This window comes from Rhagoletis zephyria, unplaced genomic scaffold (genome assembly GCF_001687245.7).
Source record: "Rhagoletis zephyria isolate East Lansing unplaced genomic scaffold, Rhagoletis_zephyria_1.1 Rzeph_scaffold_00455, whole genome shotgun sequence".
Classification (NCBI taxonomy): Eukaryota; Metazoa; Arthropoda; class Insecta; order Diptera; family Tephritidae; genus Rhagoletis; species Rhagoletis zephyria.
Window position 1 is genome coordinate 19828 of NW_016157539.1, and position 22052 is coordinate 41879.

The 22052-nt window shown below is 35.9% G+C and overlaps 1 protein-coding gene across 1 annotated transcript in view; it reads right to left on the minus strand.

Moving 5' to 3' along the window:
* The window catches only part of tld (tolloid), a 53274-nt gene that overhangs the window by 8103 nt on the left and 23119 nt on the right, over positions 1–22052 (minus strand). The window contains exon 6 of the mRNA XM_017611785.1: positions 345–606. Coding sequence (XP_017467274.1) covers positions 345–606 — 262 coding nt within the window. The remainder of the gene's footprint in view (positions 1–344; positions 607–22052) is intronic.

A 22052-nucleotide genomic window follows, 5' to 3' on the forward strand; every position in this document is an offset into this window, starting at 1 on the left:
AATAAAATACCAATATTACAAATAAGGCTCATTCGTGAAATGCGTTAATGGCTCGGAGTACTTATGGGTGTACGTATGTATGTATGTGTAGAATATGTACTTGAAATAATAGGGCTGTTCAGGATGTTGTGGAAATTGTCTTGCATTTGCAGTTGGAATTGCATTTGCAAGTTTTATGCTTGCTGCCATGGCAACCGCGTGCACTTTATTGTTGTGAATTTACAAATGCAACGAGTATGCAAATGCAACACCATTTCCACAACATCCTGAACAACCCTAATTAATGTGTTTTATTTAATCAGTGTTTCTAGCTGCTATTGTAGCACTCTTTCCATTGTACTCACTTGATATTTGGCGGCAATAAGTATCCACAGTAGATGCCAATTAGCCGAGAATCACTGCTGTTGCCGTCACGAATTTCCACATAATCGTAAGCACAGTTATCATGATTTTCCAATTCGAATGACTGAAATTTCAGCGCAACTTGATGATTGTCCGGCACAGTAATGCGCCAAATGCATTCCCTGTCAGCGAGATACTCCAGAGGGTAGTTGGGTGAGTCGATGCGTCGATCTTCGGTGAGGAAGATATCGCCACCACAAGTAACTGAATAAGAAAAAAAAAAAACAAAATGGTTATATGTTTTTAAGTACACATTAAAATTGAGATTGAACGTAGTTAAGTAAGTAAAGCAAAACAAAAAAATTAAACAAAATGGATATATAAGTACACAGCCAAAAATATTTTTATAAAATAATATGTTTAACCAAACTAAATATAATATAATGTGTGGAATATTTAGAATTAGAAAATGGCAGTAAGATAGTGCGCCTGATGTTACCTTTTGTTACAAAGATAAAATCGTAATGCATCGCCTGCCAATTGGAAAGTACTTCATCCAGGTAATACTTAGACCAGTCAATCTGGCACTACGCTGCGACAATTGCTATTAGCTCAGTTTTTGTACTTTCCAGTAAGAAACTTTCCAGTAACTTTGCCGGTAATCAAATTTCTGAGAGTAAGCCAAAATTTGCTCCTAATGAGAGAAACATGGAAGAAAGTACGAAAACGCAAAACCAACAAAAAGTTACAAGTTTTATGAACACCTGATTAATTTGTTGTTTTGGGTAGAAATTTTCTAAGAGAAATAATAAATAGTAAGTGGCTGCTAACGCCACTTTTCGGTCAAAATGACTTTTTGGATACCCTTCCGCAATGTCTGTAATCGTAATCCCAAAAGCAATATCACTGGAAATTGGCGGCGCACAGTGGTCTGAGAGTGGTAGAAAAAATATCCAAATCTAAATCCAATTCCTAAACGTCTCAAAACCAAAGACATGACACCAGTAGTATTCAAAGGGCACTTGACGTCGGTGTTTTATCAACCGTATTTTTCCGTAAAAATTCGTACGGGCATTTCACAGAATCGACACTGGTAACTGAACGATCGGTTTTTGATAAATTTGTTTTCATCTTTAATACCACAATCAAGAGTTTACAAGAGTTTTAATAATTTTTCTTAGTCCTTTCAGAGTTGAGAACATTTTTATAATTTAAAGCCTTTTTAATGATTATGATTACAAGGTTCATTAAACCCTGGAAAAATACTGAAACAAGTTTCAGCTGCTCGAACCTGCTAGCCTTAATCGGCTTTCATAGACAGGACTCTGGATATTGGGAGATCCTCATATAAGCTGTGACATAAAGGAGTAATTGAGATCCGATTTTACTGAAATTTGCGTTGTAGTACCTTTGCCTAGGAATGAAAAGTACAAAAAATTGCATAGATTGGAGAATTTTCTCGCCCATAGCATTAAGGAGCAGGCATCCCAGTTTAATAAAATTTGGTTTTTATAAATGGATTTTTTATAACTGGTGGGCGTGTCATTGGGCCGATTTTAACCATATTTCCGAGTTACTAAGAAACAAACCGAATATCGTTAAAACCGGATAACATTTACTATTCCCGCCATTAGTGTAGAGGGTGTGGCAGTTTGCCAATATATGCGATTTTTTACTTCTCTTTATTCCTAAGCCAAAATACTACAAGTGAAAAAATAAAGTAAAATCGGAGCACAATGGGTACCTTTTGCCATATTTGATACAGAAATATTCCACTGTGCGGCGTTTCAAGCTGAAAGGCATTTAATTTCTTAACTACTTTTAAACTAACTCCTCTATTCTAATAGAGTCACAAAACTGAGCTCATCATTGTTGTGATTTATAGTGCGCCGCAAAATGTGCTACAGAAATTCGATTTTAAGTGCTAGAAAAATACACAAAAACTAAAAAATTTGTGTTATAGTGGCGGTTCTTAAAAATCTTGCTTTGGACACCAGTTTTGAAATATATCCCATAACTTGAGTAATAATTTATTTGAATTTGACTTTAAAAACAAGTGGCAACCCTTTTCAAAAATATCTTTATTGTAAAACATATTTCAATTAATGTGTGAATTATTTTGAATTTAACCATCCATTAACTGTGAAACCGCGAATTGGAAAAAATCTTAGGATTGAACTAAGTAATCAACATCAAGTTTTACACAAAGTCAATATATGTACATATGTACGTGGTGGCAACTATCGCGACAAGCACACTAACCTGCATGCTGTGGAGGGTATTGATATAAAGCTCCAAGCGCAGTATAGTGGTTTCAGTCAAACTCTTCCTTCTCTTTGAGGGCCTGGTTGCAGTCAGACAATAAAGTACCTTTATGAAGATTTCTAATTTCACTTCTACTTACAGAAAGTGCATCGAACATAACTCTTTTTAACGGTAGCCTTATTAAAATATATGCTTGGGGTTACTTGTGCCAACTTCTTTCCTTGGACGTGGTGCTAGGAACCCAAAAACCTCCTATCTGAATTTCTCTGAGAAACTCTTTAGGAACTTTCATAGTAGCTTTAACAATAAATATCGAAATGCACATACTGAAGATTTTGAACCAAGAATAGATTTATTAATCTTCATTTTTATTTATCTTAATTTATTAATTCTGTTCAGCATCTAGGCTAATACTAAAACAAGTAACGACAATACTGTCTTCGGCTAAACCGAAGGCTTCATACCTTTCATGAACATCAGAAAATTTTACCTTAACTTATTACTCCATTATTAGTTAGTTGTTTGGGAGCTTAACAATTTTTTTTTTAACTTAACTACACATATACATAGATAGAGGAGTTATATAACAAAAATTCATGTCTGAATAGTCGGTGGTATTGACTATGTACTTCATAAAGCATCGATCTAAATGATTTTCACAGTTGGCTTTGTATAATTGATAAGTAAACATAGCGCACAATATCATTGATTTAGCTGCTTACATAAAGGACTTATATCGCAAAAACTTGTAGCTTGTAGAGCACCGATCTTGACGACTTTCTCACTAGTCTTTGCACGGTTTAATATAAAAGAGCTCTCGGTTTTAGGAGTTTTAAAGTAAAACCCCATATTTGAAGAATAAGTTGTATGGAGGCTATAGGTTATAGTAATCTGCATAAAAACGGCGATTATATTTTTATGAAAAGCTGTTTTTCATGGCAGAAATACACTTGGAGGTTTATCATTGCGACCGTTATTACAATATTTTTTTTTCTTTGGTTTTTGATGTTAGTCGGAAACTCGGCTTTATTCCAATCCCTGCGGAATGATAGTGAGCTCTTCCAATCACTACACCACCGCGTATCTTCTGATAACACGCCCTAAAATTTCGAGTTGGAAAACTTAAGCCTGCGCCGAAATAGAAAAGAAAATATGTGGCAATTTCCAGATAAAAGTGCCAAAAGCGAAATAAGTAAAAAGAACTGTAACTTAAACGACTTGGTAAATTTTGATGACTGTCGAATTTTGAGAAGCTGTTACTGCGTAGGTGTGCTAAAAAGTAAATTCCATGTGCTCATCCACGTGATTTCATAAAAAAAAATGTAAACAGATTCCTTGACNGGTCCCAAAATGTTGAAATGTTAACACAAATTTTAGTTTTGTATTACCAAGCTATGAAAAAGCATCTGCGAAGCACAGAATAGAAGCGTATCTGAACGAAAAAGCCACCGAACACATATCTATGTAAAGTAAACAAGCCCCCCGCTGCATCCCTTATTCGATAGTTCCGAACTAGTTCTAAATTCGACAAATAAGATCTAGTTCGTTCTGCATCCCTTTTTCTATAATTCCGAACCATTTCTAAATTCGTCACTTTAGATATAGATTTCTAGTGAAAAAAACTGAAAAAATTTGTTTTTTATAAGTCCCACTTTTCGCCGATTTTGGACTGGTGGGGATCTAGTTCCTATCGGCCTAGTTCCTTTTTGGCGACAAAGACCTAGTACGGAACTAGAAATTGGATTCACTAATCCGCGGTTTCCCTGCAGGGAAGAGCAGCAAAAATGTGTGGTTAAAACTTTTCAGCTCAAAAAAGGGAAAAAATTTAAATCCCCTCCATTTGAAAGTCATACTATTCTTCCCGAATTCTCAATCTCAAAAGCCTTAAAAAGCTATTGAATTTTTTTCGCTAGCTCTTCTCGTTTTCGAGATATTAGAATTTGTCACGAAAGACAGTCCTCATCTCATCTGAGTAACTCACTTATATAAATACGTACAGTACTTCCCGCTTATAAGCGTCATCAAAAATGCACAACTTAAACTTAACTTAAAATGTTAATTGCATGAAGTTGTTCTTTCGTAGTTGGCAATTTTTCTGATAATATCTCTTCAGCTTCATCTTCGGATTCATCCGAAGACGGATTTAATATCTCTTGTAAAATTTCGGCGTCAGAAAGTTGGGTGCTTTGTAACCACACTATTGTACTGGTGCTTTTAAACGGAAAATCATATAAGCGCGGAAATAGAAACGTTTTTATATGGAGAAATCTCAAAAGGGGTAAAATCGACGGTAAAAAGCGGGCAGCGCTTGTAAGCGGGGGTATATAAGCAGGAAATACTGTATATACAGTGACTCTAACAAGTGTTCACATGTTATTTGTTTTTTTTTGATTATTCACAATGTTGTTCAAGATAAAACTGTTCACCCTTTAACCAAAACCATATAAATCAATTTTACAAAATTTAGAAAAATTCAATAAATACTCATCAAAATTTCGAACTTTTTAATAGAAAAGTTTTGAATATGCGTTTTTATAGTTTTAAAATTTAGTACACGTTTTAAGAAACTGAAAAATCACTTTGATTTTCATTAGTGTGTTTTTGCTGAAGGCTTTTTACCAGAGACGGTAATTATTATGAGTAAAATAATTTAAATCAGAATTTAATCAATATTTTATGTTTTTTATTTTTTTCGTTTAACAATAATAATTATTATTGAGTTTTAGTTTTTCGCTCTACGGAAATAATTATACTGTAAGGAAAATCACGTGAACTTAAGATTGTGTCGTAGATTACGGGTCTTTATACCGTTTTTCCAGATCAGGCCATTTTCCTAAGATATTTTAATTTTTATGAAAAAAAACCAATCATTAACAAGGAAAAAAATAATAAATTACAAATCTTTCGTGTTTTTTTCCAGAAAATTTTGGCACTTATTCCTTTTATTAGGGTGTCGAAGTCGACAACCATAACACGGCGAATATTTATTAATTAGTTTTATTTTTTCTCTTGAGAATAATGATTAATTAAAAAACTCAAAACTTATACCAGCGTGATATCCGACGCGAGTATAGGTAAACTTGTTTTACAGCATTACAACTTGTTGATTTTTATTTGGATAAAATTGAAAAAATAAGGATTATTTTCCCTTCCTGCTTTTTACTTTTCAAACATAAAAATGAATTTCTTATGGAATATTTAAAATACGATCGTTCGCAAAAAAAGGGAAAATTTTCCTTAAATTCGGTCCGAATTAAAAAAAAAAAGAATGAGGAGGTGTAGGGAGCTCTTTTATATTCCTAAAGTGAAGAGCCCAGGCCGAGAACGCTTCTAATTGGAAAGTTATTAACTGTTAAAGTTGCACAGTTCACCATACAAATTTCATTGATCACATGCAAGTGTTGGAAATGAACACAGATGTTGGTGCTGCCAGATGATGAAAATAGTAAAAAAAACTCGCGGGCATTTTATACTGAGATACTGTTTTACGTAAATAAGCGTCGTAGGCGAAATATTAGTTTTAATAAAAATTTGAATTATTTATCGAATTATCGATTTTTAGAAAAAAAGCGCCGCAGGCGAAAATTATTAAAAATCGATTTGATTTTTTTTAAGCGCCACAGAATTATGAAACAATAGTAGATTGTTGAACATCCCTTTATTTTAGTGTATTTAATTTTCGAACATCTGCTAGCACCTTTCTATTCAACATTCCAGCTATTTTGATTTGTTTGCTTGTTTACTTTGTTGAAGAAAATTTGTGAAATTATTAAAAGTGTTTTATATTGTCAAAAAATAAAATAAAATACAATGAAGCTTCGCTAGTGAAACAACAAATTAGTTAAATACTCTTACTACTAGTGAAAAGAGTGATAAATAATGTAAATATGTACGTTTCTTAACATCCCCGCCAAGTTTCATGACAAAATTCGTGATCGTTTTGCAAAAACACCCAAGAACCGATATAATGGAAAGCCAACCGAAAAATTATTAAAAAAATCAAAAACATTTTTATAAATTGCACTTATTATGTGTATGAAAAAAACCATAAAATCCGTCAGCAAAACCAAAATGAAAAAAGTCTACCCTACTTTTTAGCGCCTTCGAAGTTGCATTATACTAAAATTGCCAAAAATCCAAAAATGTATTTTAAAAAGTTCGAAATTTTGATAAAAATTTGTTGTTTTTTTTTGTACAAAGTTTGGTTTGAAACTTTGACTGGTATGATTTTCGTTTTTATAAACAATTTTTGAGCAAAAACAAAACCGACTTCAATTCTCATTTATGGATCTAAACCACCTCCCTTAAAAAAAGAATAGTAGAAATCGCTTAGCGTGGTCCAAAGTTATGCGGCCGGTTAAAAAATAACAAAACATTTAAAGTTGAAAAACGTTATGAATTTTTAAGATTTAAAAAAGTTTTTTTTCGTAGATTTCGTAATTTCGCTTTAAAAATGAGTAGTTTTGGTCTTAAATACCCTAAAAACATATGTTCGTAAGTACATACATATGTACATTAGAGGGCTTCATGAAATCGTTCAAAATGGCTTGTGCATTATTCACATAAAAATTTTGGCTTCAAATTTTTTTAAATTTGAGGGAATACCTGTTCTGATATATGTGGCGATATTATAATATTCAAACAAAGTGAAAGTAAATTGAATTGAAGTAAATGACAATTTTTGTATGAATATCCAAAAATACCCAGCCAGCAAGAAAACGTACATTTTAAGAACATTATGTTTTACGAGGGATTCTCAATCGACGAAAAGTTAGAGAAAGGCTCGTAAACGATAAAACAAAACAAAAAAAGTAAAAGAAAGAGGCTTTTAGTAATTTGTCAGCAGAAGACAAAGTTTTCATTCTGTAGGAATTTTTTCTTGAACCACAATATTTTATAATATATAATATTGGCATACGAATGCTTTTTCGATACGTTTAAGACTGTTGGTAGGCGCTCGACAATTTCAAGCGAAATAGTACTCGAAAACGAATCGTAAACGGCTATCATAACGACATTTTAGCCTGTTTTTCTTCGAGCAAATATCCAGTTACGAGCTCGTTTACGATGATTTTGATGGCTGGGTATTTTTTCTATGTGACCATATTTATGAAAGCCGAATACGGGACAAAAAATAATTTGGGAAATTTTTTCCACACTGTTTTCCCTGAAACAGTATCCTTATAGTAACATCAAACATTTTTACCCCGTAATACTTGTTAAAAATTTTCGTAAAATTTTAGAATAATAAAGAGCCGCTGTGGTGTAGTGGTAAGCAGTGCGCGCTTTCACTCCGCAGCACCCGGATTCAACCCCTGGTCAAAGCAACATCGAAAAAAATATAGAAAAAAGGTTTTTTCTAAACAGCGGTCGTCCGTAGGCAGGCAATGGCAAACCTCCGAGTGTATTTCTGCCATGAAAAACAGCTTCCCATAAAAATACCATCGCCGTTCGGAGTCGGCGTAAAACTGTAGGTCCCTCCGCTTTGTGTGGCAATATCAAGGCGCACGCCACGAGTCGGAGGAGAAGCTCGGCCAAACACTAACATATGTGTAAGCGCCAATCTATTATTATTATTATTAAAGTGCAATTTTAAGTCGGTAAGGCTTACCACTAATTTTTGGCAACTTTTTTTGTTGACGGTGTTACGCTTTTTTTCATTTAAAGTATGTATGTTCGATAATTTTTTTTGAAAGAGAAGCAAATGAGCAGTACTTTCCACTCGCACTTTATTATACTCAATTTTAATGACCAATTTTTTTCTAAAGATTCTAATTAAAAAGTTTGAAATTTTGGTGAAACATTGCAGAATTAATTTTTATAATTTTTGAACATAGTTGAAAATTTAGTATTAAAAGAGCGGTACTCTAATAAAACAAATAATGAGCATTAAGTGAACTAAGGAAAAATAGCCAAAACTTACTAAAATGTCGAGTACTCTGCTTGGCTAGAAGTATCATATATCGATGTACTTGTCAAACATTTTTGTGTTGCAAAGTTCATTGGCCTTAAGTACCCCGTTGAAGAACTTTTCCACGAGATCTCAGTTCTTGTCGCTCTAATGTAAGTAAACTAAAGCTCACCAAAGGCATTAAACTTTTTCGTAGGAAGTCCATATCCGGATTATTGTAGTAGAACTTAAAAAAAAAAATGATTGCGGTATGTAAGTGTCACCGAAAAATGTTAAAGAGAGAATCGTTGCCTTGCAAAATTACTGTAGACATAGGGGTATATGGCGAACTTATTTGTTTGCTTGTAAGACCGCACCCCGTCTATTTTATATGCATGTATGAGGCTTTATACTTAAGGCCAGTAGGTATGCAGCTCTCAAGAAAAGCAAAAACTCCTTATAAAATGACGACCAAAAATAGCTAAGAAATTTTCTTGTGTAAAATTTTCTTGAGGCAGTACGCAGTTCTTAAGAAATTGGCTACGCTTTCTACTACGGTTTTCTAAAGTTTTTTGTGAAGAAAGAGCACAAGGCAACCCATGCTTGCATTAGAAATATATGCCCGTTCAATTATTTCTTGAGGAAAGAGTGAGTATACAGGTTGGTGAAGTATCAGAAGTCAAAATTCCTTGGACACACACACGAAATGATGCCAATTTTTATCTTGACAGTTTTCTTGAGAGCTGCATACTGGCCTTTAGTTGGTATTAACATGGCAATATACAATTAATTATAAGTTGAATAAAAAGAATTAATCGAATCTAATTTGGAGAATGATTGAAGTATGTAATTGTAAAATGTATTGCCGCCACAAATGATTCATACACTTTTTCCATACTTAACCCCAAAAATATATATTTTCCATTAATACTGGACACTATGTATGTGCATATATATGTATGGATGTATTGGACATAATGAGTCCTACGCAAAATAAATAAAACTTATATCAGGAAAAACTGTTAAGACTTGTTTTCACTATGTCAAATTCAATAGCGTGGAGTGCAATTGGGTATAGTCGTTGCGCTGGGTATGCAGTTACAGTTGCATGGCTATACTCAATGCCGACTCTTGCGTCCTCGTTCGCGCAGTCTGCGCAACGTGAGCAAGGTGCGGTAACCAATCCGAGTGGAGGCTTGGCTCACGGCAGAAAGAGAGTGAGCTTCGGTGGGGCCACTCCCACTTATTCGGTTTAAGGGGTCATTGAAGTCTGCAGCGTCTGTTCACCAGTAGGTGCGGCTGCAAGCGGGTGTCTGCTTGGAGCAAGCGGCTCGCTATATAAACGTGTATTTGGTTGCGAAACCGCCCCGTCCCAGCAATGGGTTGTGCGCTGGGTTTAGGACCTGCCACGTAAAAACCACTTTAAGTGAAAAAGCAAAGCAAAGCCTCGGATGAGACCCCCCTTATGATGACGAACACGGAAAACGTTTAAAGGACTACGGGGGCGTGCACCTGGAATGTCCGGACCCTTAATGGGGAAGGTCCGTCTACCCGGATGGCTGATGTCCTTGTAAGGACAAAAGCTGACATCGCCGCCATCCGAAACGCATTGGAAGGGGCAAGGCAAGCAATGCCTGGGGCCTTGCGACGTCTACTACAGCTGCCATGTAAAGGAGCGCAAATTCGGTGTTGGATTTGTGGTAGGAGGGAGACTCCGTCGCCGAGTACTGTCGTTCACTCCGGTGGACGAGCGTCTAGCCACAATCCGTATCAAAGTGAGATTCTTCAACATCTCGCTCATCTGCGCCCATGCGCCGACGGAAGTGAAGGATGAGGCATCCGTGGATCTCTTCTATGAGCGCTTGGAGCGCTGCCCCCGTCATGATATCAAAATCGTGCTTGGTGATTTCAATGCCAGGGTGGGCAAGGAATTGATTTTTGGAATCGCGTTCGGAAAATTGAGCCTTCACGACGAAACGTCCGACATTCTGGATTGAGGCTGGTCGACTTCGCCAGGGCCCACAACATGGTAGTATGCAGTACTAGGTACAAGCATAAAAAGATCCAGCAAGCTACGTGGCTGTCTCCGGATCGAAAAACGAGAAACGAAATCGATCATGTTGTGATAGACGGAAGGCACGCTACCAGTGTTTTAGACTTACGCACACTCCGAGGCCCAAACATCGACTCGGACCACTATCTTGTTGCAGCCAAGATACGCACCCGCCTCTGTGCAGCACAAAATGGGTGCCCAAATATGCAAGGAAATCTTAACATCAAAAAGCTGCAATCACAACAGACAGCCAATGCATTCGCTACTCGACTGCCACACCTGCTCTCAGAGAGCGCTCTTCAACAAACCGACATATGCGAGAAGTGGAACCACATTTCCCGCTCAATAAGTACCGCCGAAGAAGAAGTAGTCGAATTTCAGCGAGCCCGAAAGAACAACTGGTACGGTGAGGAGTGTCAGGAAGCTACAGATAAAAAAGATGCCGCCTACAGGGCCACGCTACGATCGGGCGCAACGCGCGCTATGTGGGACCGCTATAGGGATCTGGAANCGAGGCCCAAACATCGACTCGGACCACTATCTTGTTGCAGCCAAGATACGCACCCGCCTCTGTGCAGCACAAAATGGGTGCCCAAATATGCAAGGAAATCTTAACATCAAAAAGCTGCAATCACAACAGACAGCCAATGCATTCGCTACTCGACTGCCACACCTGCTCTCAGAGAGCGCTCTTCAACAAACCGACATATGCGAGAAGTGGAACCACATTTCCCGCTCAATAAGTACCGCCGAAGAAGAAGTAGTCGAATTTCAGCGAGCCCGAAAGAACAACTGGTACGGTGAGGAGTGTCAGGAAGCTACAGATAAAAAAGATGCCGCCTACAGGGCCACGCTACGATCGGGCGCAACGCGCGCTATGTGGGACCGCTATAGGGATCTGGAAAGGGAAGCGAGACGTATTTGTCGCAATAAGAAGAGAGGGGCTGAAATACGTGAGTGCGAAGAGCTTGAAATGCTGGCCGACAGGAAGAATGCCCAAAAATGTTGCCAAAGAGTTAGGCGACTTACGAAAGGTTTCAAGAACACGGCGTACTCCTGTAAGAACAACAAAGGCGACCTAGTAACAGAGCGTACTTAAATCATGGAGGGAACACTTCTCTGTCCTGCTGAATGGTAGCAGCACGGAAAGTTGTGGAGAAGAAGAACCCGAGCTCGCAGTCGATGATGACGGAGTCGACGTTTCACCACCTGATTATGAAGAGGTACGAATAGCAATAACGCGGATGAAAAACGACAAAGCTGCTGGAGCTGACAGCCTGCCAGCTGAGCTATTCAAGTACGGCGGCGAGGAGTTGATAAGGTACATGCATAAACTCTTGTGCAGAATATGGTCAGATGAACGCATGCCCGACGACTGGAATTTAAGTGTGCTCTGCCCAATCCACAAGAAAGGTGACCCCGCCATTCGCGCCAACTACCGCGGGATCAGCCTTCTAAGCATAGGTTACAAGGTCTTATCGAGCGTATTGTGTGAAAGACTGAAGCCCACCGTCAATGAACTGATTGGGCCTTATCAGTGTGGCTTTAGACCTGGAAAATCCACTAAAGACCTGGTATTCACAATATGCCAAATCTTGGAAAAGACCCGCGAGAAAAGCTTCGACACTCACTACCGATTCGTCGACTTTAAAGCCGCTTTCGACAGCACTAAAAGGAGTTGCCTATACGCCGCTATGTCTGAATTTGGCATCCCATTAAAACTCATACGGCTGTGTAAAATGACGTTGAGCAATACCACCAGCTCCGTAAGAATGGGGAAAGCCCTCTCCGAGCCGTTCGCCACTAAACAGGGTTTCAGACAGGGCGACTCCCTTTCATGTGACTTATTTAATCTGATGTTGGAGAAGATAATAAGAGATAAGAATAACTGAACCGCTCAGGCTTATACCGATGACATCGATATCATCGGTATCAAAAAGCGCGAAGTATGTTCTGCCTTTTTCAAGCTGGATAAGGAAGCGAAGCAAATGGGACTGGTGGTAAACGAGGACAAGACGAAGTATCTCCTGTCATCAAGCAAACAGTCAGCACATTCGCGCCTTGGCATTCATGTCACTGTTGACAGTTACAATTTCGAGAAAGTAGAGAATTTCGTTTACTTGGGAACCAGCATTAACACCGATAATGATGTCAGCATGGAAATCCAACGCAGAATCACTCTTGCCAACAAGTGCTACTTTTGACTGAGTAGGCAATTCAGGAGTAAAGTCCTGTCTCGACATACGAATACCACGCTCTATAAGTCACTCATCATGCCCGTGCTGGTATATGACGCAGAAGCATGTACAATGACAACATCCGATGAGGCAGATTTTGAAGTGTTCGAGAGAAAGATTTTGCGGAAGATTTACGGGCCTTTACGCGTTGGCGACGGCGAGTACCGCAGACGATGGAACCATGAGCTGTATAAGCTTTACAACGACATGGACATAATGCAGCGAATTTTGGGCGGTTACAGCGCCAAATAAGAAGAAGAAATTCAATGGCATCTGTCGTCAAATAAGAAAAAAACACACTGTCAAAGGAGATTAAAAAGAGGTATATAGATCGGTTTCGATCATAAGAGCGTGTACATGCGCTACTAAATCGGCTATCCGTCTGTTTTTGGTCCATAACATCATCGGTAAAGGTATGGATAAAGGGGATAAAGTGGTATCAAAATATGTCGAAAAATTTTGGCGTCAAAGTGTGACATAGTGAAAAGCAGCCTTTCGAATGCTGTGATATATTTATGTATATGACAGGAGTGATAACAGAAGGGAAAGAGCGGTCTAAATACGTTGACGACGCACACCTACAAACATACATATTTGAATGATAAATTGCGAATAAAAAAAAACATTTGACCATAGTCGTCATTTCAGCTGTCATTGGCAAATTTCACAACAACTATGCGCATACATATGTATATTTATGTATGTAAATACATACAAAAATATATTGATGTATGTGCGTGTGCGCCCATTCGACTCCGCGCCCAGCAGCCGTGGATAACCGCAACTGTAACTTTCAGTGGTTCCGAAAAAAATCAATTCAAAAAGCATTTGGCTATTTCCTTTCGTAATTTTTTCAAGGTCCTGCGGACAAGCCACAGTTGTAGTAGTTAAAGCAATGGCTGTTTTTTATGGATGCTGACATTTACACATACTCACAGGGTGGGCCAAATAAAAAAAACTAATCCTAAACACGTATACCTTCTTTATTTTTTAATATTATTGTTAATTTCTTTCTGCATGTAATAGTTAATCTCCTGGAAAATCATAATGGGTACTTACAGCATGACCACCAACAACAACTACAATACGCTATTCGTTTTACACAATTAGCCACACAAATCGATTTTTTAGGTAATGTTTTGATGTCGGATGAGGCGCATTTCCAAGCAAAACTGTAGATTGTGGAGCTCTGCAAATCCAAGGGCAACACACCAGCACCAGTTACACCCACCCAGATGCACTGTGCGGTGCGGTGTTATGGCCGAAAAAGTTACCGGCCCATATTTCTCCGAGAATGAGGATAAACGCCAGACACGATTTACTCTTTGCGGCCAACGGCAGAACAGCATCCTAGTTTGTGGTTCCAACAAGATGGAGCGACTACGCCCACTGCTAGGCAAATATGGACCAATGAACTATGGATGGTAGTTCTTATTTGGCCCACCCTGTACATATTCCCATATATATATATATGCATATACACCTGGCCCCTTGTTACACGGTTAGGAGCCATTTGGAGTTAAATCCTTCAAATAAAAATTAAAACATCCACTCTCACAAGAGTTTAAAAATTAACAACGAAAACATTGCTCGGTTTATTTAACTGTAGGTCTTGGAAGGCAAGAATTACATAACGATGGCCAAACATTTACATATATTTAAAAAAGTTTTAAGTCAAATAAGGCATCGAAACACCAAAGGGTTGGTATCGAAATTCTGGTACTACAAAATTGGGAACACGAAATTCTGCTTAACAAAATTCTGCTTCTCAAAATTCTGCTTTTTTAAAATTCTACTTTTTGAAAATTCTGCTTTTGACAATTCTGCTTTTCAAAATACTGAATTACAAAATTCTGTTTTAAAATATAATGTAAACAATGTTAAATAGGACATGTCATTACTTTAAAAAGTGCGCACTTTTTCAAAGTAATGACATGTCCTATTTAACATTGTTTACATTATATTTTAATACAGAATTTTGATTTTCAGTATTTTTAATTAGTTTGAAAAAACTTTTATAACTGGAAATAATCATAACGCGAAATATTCTCCTGAGTTTTGGGCAGTGCATGACAGCATGCGTCGGAAACAGAATCGCCGCAAAAAGTAGTTGTTGTAGGAAGCAATTCCCAGTTTCTATAATCTTGTATGGAATTTACAAGAACTTTTTGTTTGCAAAATCTCAAATTTCCAGAAAGGATAACAAGAAATTAAAAAGAAGCAGCTTATATAAACTATTAAAAACGAAATTACTTATGTAAGTCGGAAGATGGAATTTTGACGGATCAAACCAAAAATTTAATATTTCTCGTGGTGAATACAAACATCAGAATTTTACCTAAATAGCTCATGGGGCTAGGTAAAATTTTGACAGCTTCCAAATATATATATATACATACATAATAAGTTTGTTCCACACTCTAGTTGTAGAAAAACTCGAGCAAAGTTCAAACTGTGAGCGTATATCAAAGAAACTCTAAAACTTATTTGTGGAACGCGTATGCATGTGCAACTCGAAGTGACTTCGAGTAGCTTGTGGAACAAACCTAATATTATTTGGCGGTATCAAAGATTCAAAATCAAAATGAAAGCTGAAAAAAGCATAAAAAGGCGTACGTTACTTGCAAGTTATAAAGTAGATATCAATTAAAAAAAAAAATTCCGCAAACACAAAAATAAAGCATTCGCACGAGCGTTTGTTTGGTTTTTCAATTATCAAAATTTTACTTTGCATTTGGCACAGCAAAATTCAATTTATTCATACACCATAGTAAATTTTTCCAACCCGTCTCACCACGGAGAAAAAGTTACCGATTGGCGCACAGCCAAAGATGCGAATATGGTAAATTTTGTCAGATTTTATCTACCACAAAAGCAGAATTTTGAAAGACGAAAGTGCGAAAAGTAGAATTTTGTGATACAGAATTTCAAAATTCGGAACTTTCAAAAGCAGAATTTTGAAAAAGAAGAATTAGAAAGAGCAGAATTAAAAAAATACAGAATTTTGGTCGAGCAGAATTTTTTAACATTTTGCAAAATTTTGCGATGTAGAATTTTGTAATGCAGCGTAATGAGACGCTACCAACACCAAATACGGGAAAATAGGACATTAAAAGAAATACAGAACTTTTGGCGTCCCGTATAAAATAAATAAATTGCCAGTACAATGGGTCAAAAAAGAGGACTGTCCCGTATAATACAGGACGGATGGTCACCGTACCCATACACCATGTACAGAGAGAAAACCATCTAATACAAGTAATTTTGAAGCAAAAAACAAACCGACTTCAATTCTCATATCAAAATGTATCGGATCTAATCCGTATTAGTATGTGGCCACATCTGAGGTACCACTTTTCCTTAAAAAAAAAATATATTTAGTATAGAAATTGTTATGAAATTTAACGTGTAAATAAACATTTGGCGAATGGATTAGCTAAAAACATCCTGGCCAGGATATTACTAATTTAGTATTCCAAAATTATTATTTTTTATTCATTTGTTTAGTGAACAAATTATATGCCAATCGAAACTATTAAGCCTATAGCATGTGAAAACGTTGGGTGGTCTATTTTTTCCTGGCCTACCTATCGGGTTGGCAGGTATGAACAGGTAGGTAATACTATCACTCACTTTTTCTGAATATGTTCACACAAAGTTTTTTTCGTCCTTTTTGTTGTGAATTAGTTTTCGTCCACGTTTTTCCTTATTTTCAAGAGTACTCACTACAAAACAAATCTTGCTATAGTACGCTGAATAAATACTTTGTTCATGCTATCCTTTCTTAAGGATTTAAAACGATGTGCAAAAATAAAAAAAAAACTGTGCAAATATAAACCGTATAAAAAGTGGACCTGGTGTACTAGAATTTTTACATACATACATACATATCTGTGTGTATATGGTCTACCGAAAGGACTATGAAGGATTTGTTTTGGATTTTCTGGATTTGAGGTGTGAATGAAATTAAAATGTAACGGATGTGAAAAATCGCTTTGAATATCACAACATTCGCAGCGCAACAGCCGTACTTGAAAATAAAACTTGCCAGCAAAATACATTGTCAAGTGCGTGGGAAGATGGTTTGTGGGTTAGTATGTCACGGCTGTTGAAGGATTGAAGGATGCTGAGGGATTGATAGTCCATCCATTTGCAAATTCATGAATTTTGTTTGTTTTCATTGCGTTTATTTATGGAGTGCATAAATAACACGCTTATCATGCAATAGTGGCCACATATTTTCTGCCCTACGGCGTATAGTATGTGTACCTAAATGGCACAAGGCAATGGTAAATGTCATCGGGTTATGTATGTATGTATGTTGTTAATTTTATTTACATGTGGTTCCTATGAGCACTATGTGGTCAGTTCATCTGTCAAATATGCATGTATGCTGTATTTAACGGTCGCATGAATTGCGTTTGATTTAGTGCCTTAACCATTGTCACACTATGGGCCGTTTTCTGAAGTAACCTTTAACTTTGAAGCTCACTTTATATTTAAAGGTTGGATTAAAATTTAAGCTATGTCTAAAAGTAAACATTTCTATTATCGGTCTTTGACGTATGTATGTTTAAACCTAGGCCCTGCGGAGTGGTTGCGCGTACTGCTAACCGCTACACCACAGAAAGTTGCAGTTTAAATTCAGAAAGTTACAATTCATATTCAGAATTTCCATTTCAAATTCAGAAACTTTCATTTCAAATTCAGAAAGTTACAATTCAAATTCCGAAGCTTCCAATTTAAGTTCAGAAAATTTATATTCGCTGTGCGATGTAAAGAATTAAGGTCGCATAGTAGAAGCGACTGTGTCACAAAGTTTTCAATTTAATTTTATTCAGTGTATGTATAAACGTGTGTATGGGTATACCTGAAATAATGCATTACATTCGCTTGAAAAAGATGGAACTTAAAGATAACTGTGCCATATGCCTAACAATTATAATGTTATAATGTTTATGTTCCATAAAAAATGCATAGAAAGCTTGTTATCAGCCCTACCCAGTCTATGTGCAATTTGCCGAACTGAAATTAATAGTAAGTATTATGTTAAGTTATGTGAAAACACCTACACAGAAATATATGTAAATATGTTTTATCTTTTTATTAGGCGTCGAGGATATAGAAAGAGTGAAATACAAGAGGTACACTTCCCAAGATCGGGAGAGAATCGTTACTGTTGCGAATCCGGGAGAGGATTGGTCAGAATTAGCGTCATCGCTTGGTATAGCCAACGAAATCTGACCATAAATACTGGTTTACCAAATATATCGACACGTGGGCCACCTATCGGATTAACTCATCTTTCGTATTGCATTGTCATCGGGTTCTGAGCCAACTGTGAAGTTTCAAGGCTCTAGGTCATCGGGAAGTTGGTCAAAAATTGATTGCAAGATTTGCCCCTAGCAAACATACATACATACATACAGAGCAAGTTAAATAAAAGCTTGCAAAAAACGGTTAAATTTTATCGAAAAAAATACAAGTCCAATTATGAAAATTTAATTATGACTTTTATCAAAAAGATCATAGCCGTTACGGTCCCTGGTTAAACCGCCACTCGTTGTTTAGGAATACTTTTTCCTGCAATCCAAATTATTGTACAAATTTAAACTAAAAAGTTTTCTGAATTTAATTTAATAGTTATTTTTTTGTGTGTTATTATCATGACTACTAAGTATGTACTGCAATGGTTGAATTGTTACCCTTTTCTTTAAATGAAAATAAATAAGTACATACATAAAGCTAAAGACTTGCACAAATTCAATACATACACATATTTCCATTGAATACAAGGTATAAAAAATTTTCTGAACTTAATTTGTCTGAACTTAAATTGTAAATTTCTGAATTTGAATTGTAATTTTCTGAATTTGAAATGGAAATTCTGAATTTGAAATGTAACTTTCTGAATTTGAATTGCAACTTTCTGAATTTAAAATGTAAATTCTGAATTTCAATTGTAAGTTTCTGAATTTGAACTGGAAATTCTGAATTTTAAATGTAGTTTTCTGAATTTTAAATGGAAATTCTGAATTTCAATTGTAACTTTCTGAATTTGAAATGAAAATTCTGAATTTGAAATGGAAATTCTGAACTTGAATTGTAACTTTCTGAATTTAAATTGCAGCTTTCTGAACTAAAACTGAAAAAGGTGTAGTAAGCTTTTTTGCGGGAGTTCGATAAATAACTAGCTTTTAATTAGCTATGACAAAACTAACTTTAAGTTAGTTGTAAAGTCGTGCAGGAGTCATGCAGACGCAATCAGGAGTTTGTTTTCTTTACAAGTTTCTATTTAAAACTCCTCATACAAAAATTACTTTGAATCAATTTTTTGAGCACTTCACAAATTCTTTTTGTAATTAAGGATAAATAAATGAAAGATCGAAATTTCATATTATTATTTTGAAATTATGTCTGACGGTGTTCGAAATGGGGCCACCTACAGCAGAATATGTAAACAAATATGAAATGTAATAAAGTAAAGTAAATAAATAAATGAATAAATAAATAAATAAATAAATAAATAAATAAATGAGTAATAAATGAATAAAAAAGTAAAAGTAAAAAAACAAAAATGATATTTTGTTTTTCTTATTGATATTTTATGTCGAAAATCCACAAGTTAGTTGACATCTAATGCAGAGGAAATCAGTTCTCATCATTTCAAAAGTAGTTAGTTACGGCCAAAGGAAATAGCTAATAAATAGTTACCACTAATATTTAATACAATATGCTCAAAACTAAAAATTAATAAATAAATTAATTAATACATTTTTTTAATAAAATTGCAATGATTTTCGAAAATATTATTAGTCCTACATAATTTGGTATATGGACATTTTTTGTAGAGAGTCGAAGTTAGCAAAGAAACAATTTTTTTTTAGTACTTGAACTTTGATGGACTTGGGCGAGCCTAGGATATTGACCAAAAATTTTCACATTTCACACAGATTTTTTTTAGAACATAATAAACCATATTTTTGCTATTACCAATCCAAATTCTAAAAAAGCGGGTTTTCGGCCCATGCTAGTATGTAAGTGTATGCTAATTAGCATTAATGGGACTACGGGGCGTATGATTTACTTCGATTTTAAAATTGAGTTATGTCATACGAATGGACAGAAACGCTCCAGTTCTGAAAGTATTCACCACGAGTCGCGATGCTGGAAGAGAGGAACAGGAAGGCCTCCTCTGCGATTGAAGGACCAGGTGAGAAAGGGTACCGGGCATTTGCAATTGGCGTCAGTCGGCAGCGAAGGGAAAGGACTGGCGTGCGTGATCGTCGATAATTTTGCAAGGTATATCAGTGCGAACTACTATAATCCTTATACTGGCATATACCTAAATACTTTGAAAAAAGTCCTACATAAAATCCCATATATATCCATGTTACGGTTAGTTATATTTTAATGTATAATTAAATAGGAAAATTAATTTCTCTTTAGATATATTAGATTGCGAGCTGGAATTTGGCACACTTTCTAACACAAAAATAAAAGCATCAGATTGTTACAAATAATTGTTTTTAAATTGTTTTCTTTTTTAATAACACAATTTTTGTTCTCATTTTCGTTGTTGGTGTTTCCGACAGGGTAGGAGTGTGATGTAATGTGGAACGATTTTCCGTCATCCCTTGTCAAATTTGGTTTGGAGGCAAACCGGTTTCGGCGTTGTGTCATCTTCAGTGTCATTTTTCGTTCGTTATGTTCGCGTGTTATTCACGCTACAATAAAAAGGAAAATATGCGGAAATATAGGTCCATCGATTTCCTACAAACGAAGTCAGAAAGTAAACTTGGAACAAAACTTAGTTAAGTTGTAGGTAGGGTCGAGCACAGCTAGAGCTGCAGCAAGCCGTGTGTATTTGTTATCGAGTAACGAGTACAACCCCTAACTCGGAGCACCAACACGTTTTTACATAATAATCTCGGTTCTCGCATTTGACATATATGCCCCATTAAACGAATCAATACAGTTCTGAGTACAAATGAACGTTTACTTATCACCACGTCGATATCACCATACACGTCGCAAGGCTTGGGTTGGTATGATTCGCATTTGTTTTGTTGCTGACTATAGTATTCTTTTATATGGGTGATAAATCGCACGATACATCGCGATGTATCTATACAGAAAAAAAAATCAATTGATAGAAAAATAACCAACTTATAGTTGGCTTTTTTGCGGAATTTCGATAAATAACTAACTTTTAATTAGCTATGACAAAACTAACTTTAAGTGAGTTGTAAAGTCGTGCAGAAGTGAAGCAGACGTTTTCGGAAGTTTGTTTTCTCTAAACAAGCTTCTATTTAAATATGCTCATACAAAAAATAATTTGAATACACTTTTTTTCTGTACTTCGCAGATACTTTCGCGAATTCAGGATAAATAAAATAAAGGTCGAAATTTTATATTATCATTTTGATATCATGTCTGATGGAATTCAAATTTGGGATAGTACGTGACAAAAGAATATGTAAAAAATATTTACTTATTTTTTGTAATGTTAAATAAAGTAAAAAATATTTTTATTTGTAGTTATTTTATGCTATAAGTTAGCTGCCGTCTAATGCAGATGAAATCAGTTTTCCCTTTTGTGTATAATAAAGGGGTACAACTAGTTGACTGCTGTCGTCTAATGCAGAGGAAACCAGCTTTCACTTTTGTGTGGCCTTCGCTGTTCAAAAGTAGTTAGTTACGGTCGAAGGAAATAAGTAATAAAGGGGTACAACTAGTTGACTGCTGGGTAGTTATAAGTTAGCTATAAACTGGCCCCGTTTCCTGCAGAAATGTTGCTCCGGCAATTTTGCATTTGTTCGAATGGTTGCAAAAGTGTGTTTTGCTTGTATAAGTACGTATGTACATTAGGGTGGTCCAAAAACAGTAAAGTCGGAATTGTAATACTCTCACCCCCTAGGATTGTTCTATATCGAAAAAAAGTATAGCCCTATTTTTTTATTTTGAAATCAAAAAATATTTAGAGGTCGCTCAAAGGGCTCAAAGTTTTTCATGTATTTTTAAATGGGAAAAATAAAATTTTTCATAGAAATGGTATAGAATTCTTGAAAATCAATATTTTTCGAGCAGAAAAATCTGGTTCTCTTCAGGATACTTTCAATAATAATACCCATTTTTTAATACTAACGATTTTTTCTGGTCGCCCCATTGCATTTTTCGGGCTTTTGTGGGTTTTTGGCGGACCTATAAATTATAGGGCGATGGAAAAATTGTTAAACAATGGGTATTGTTGTTGGGAATCTGC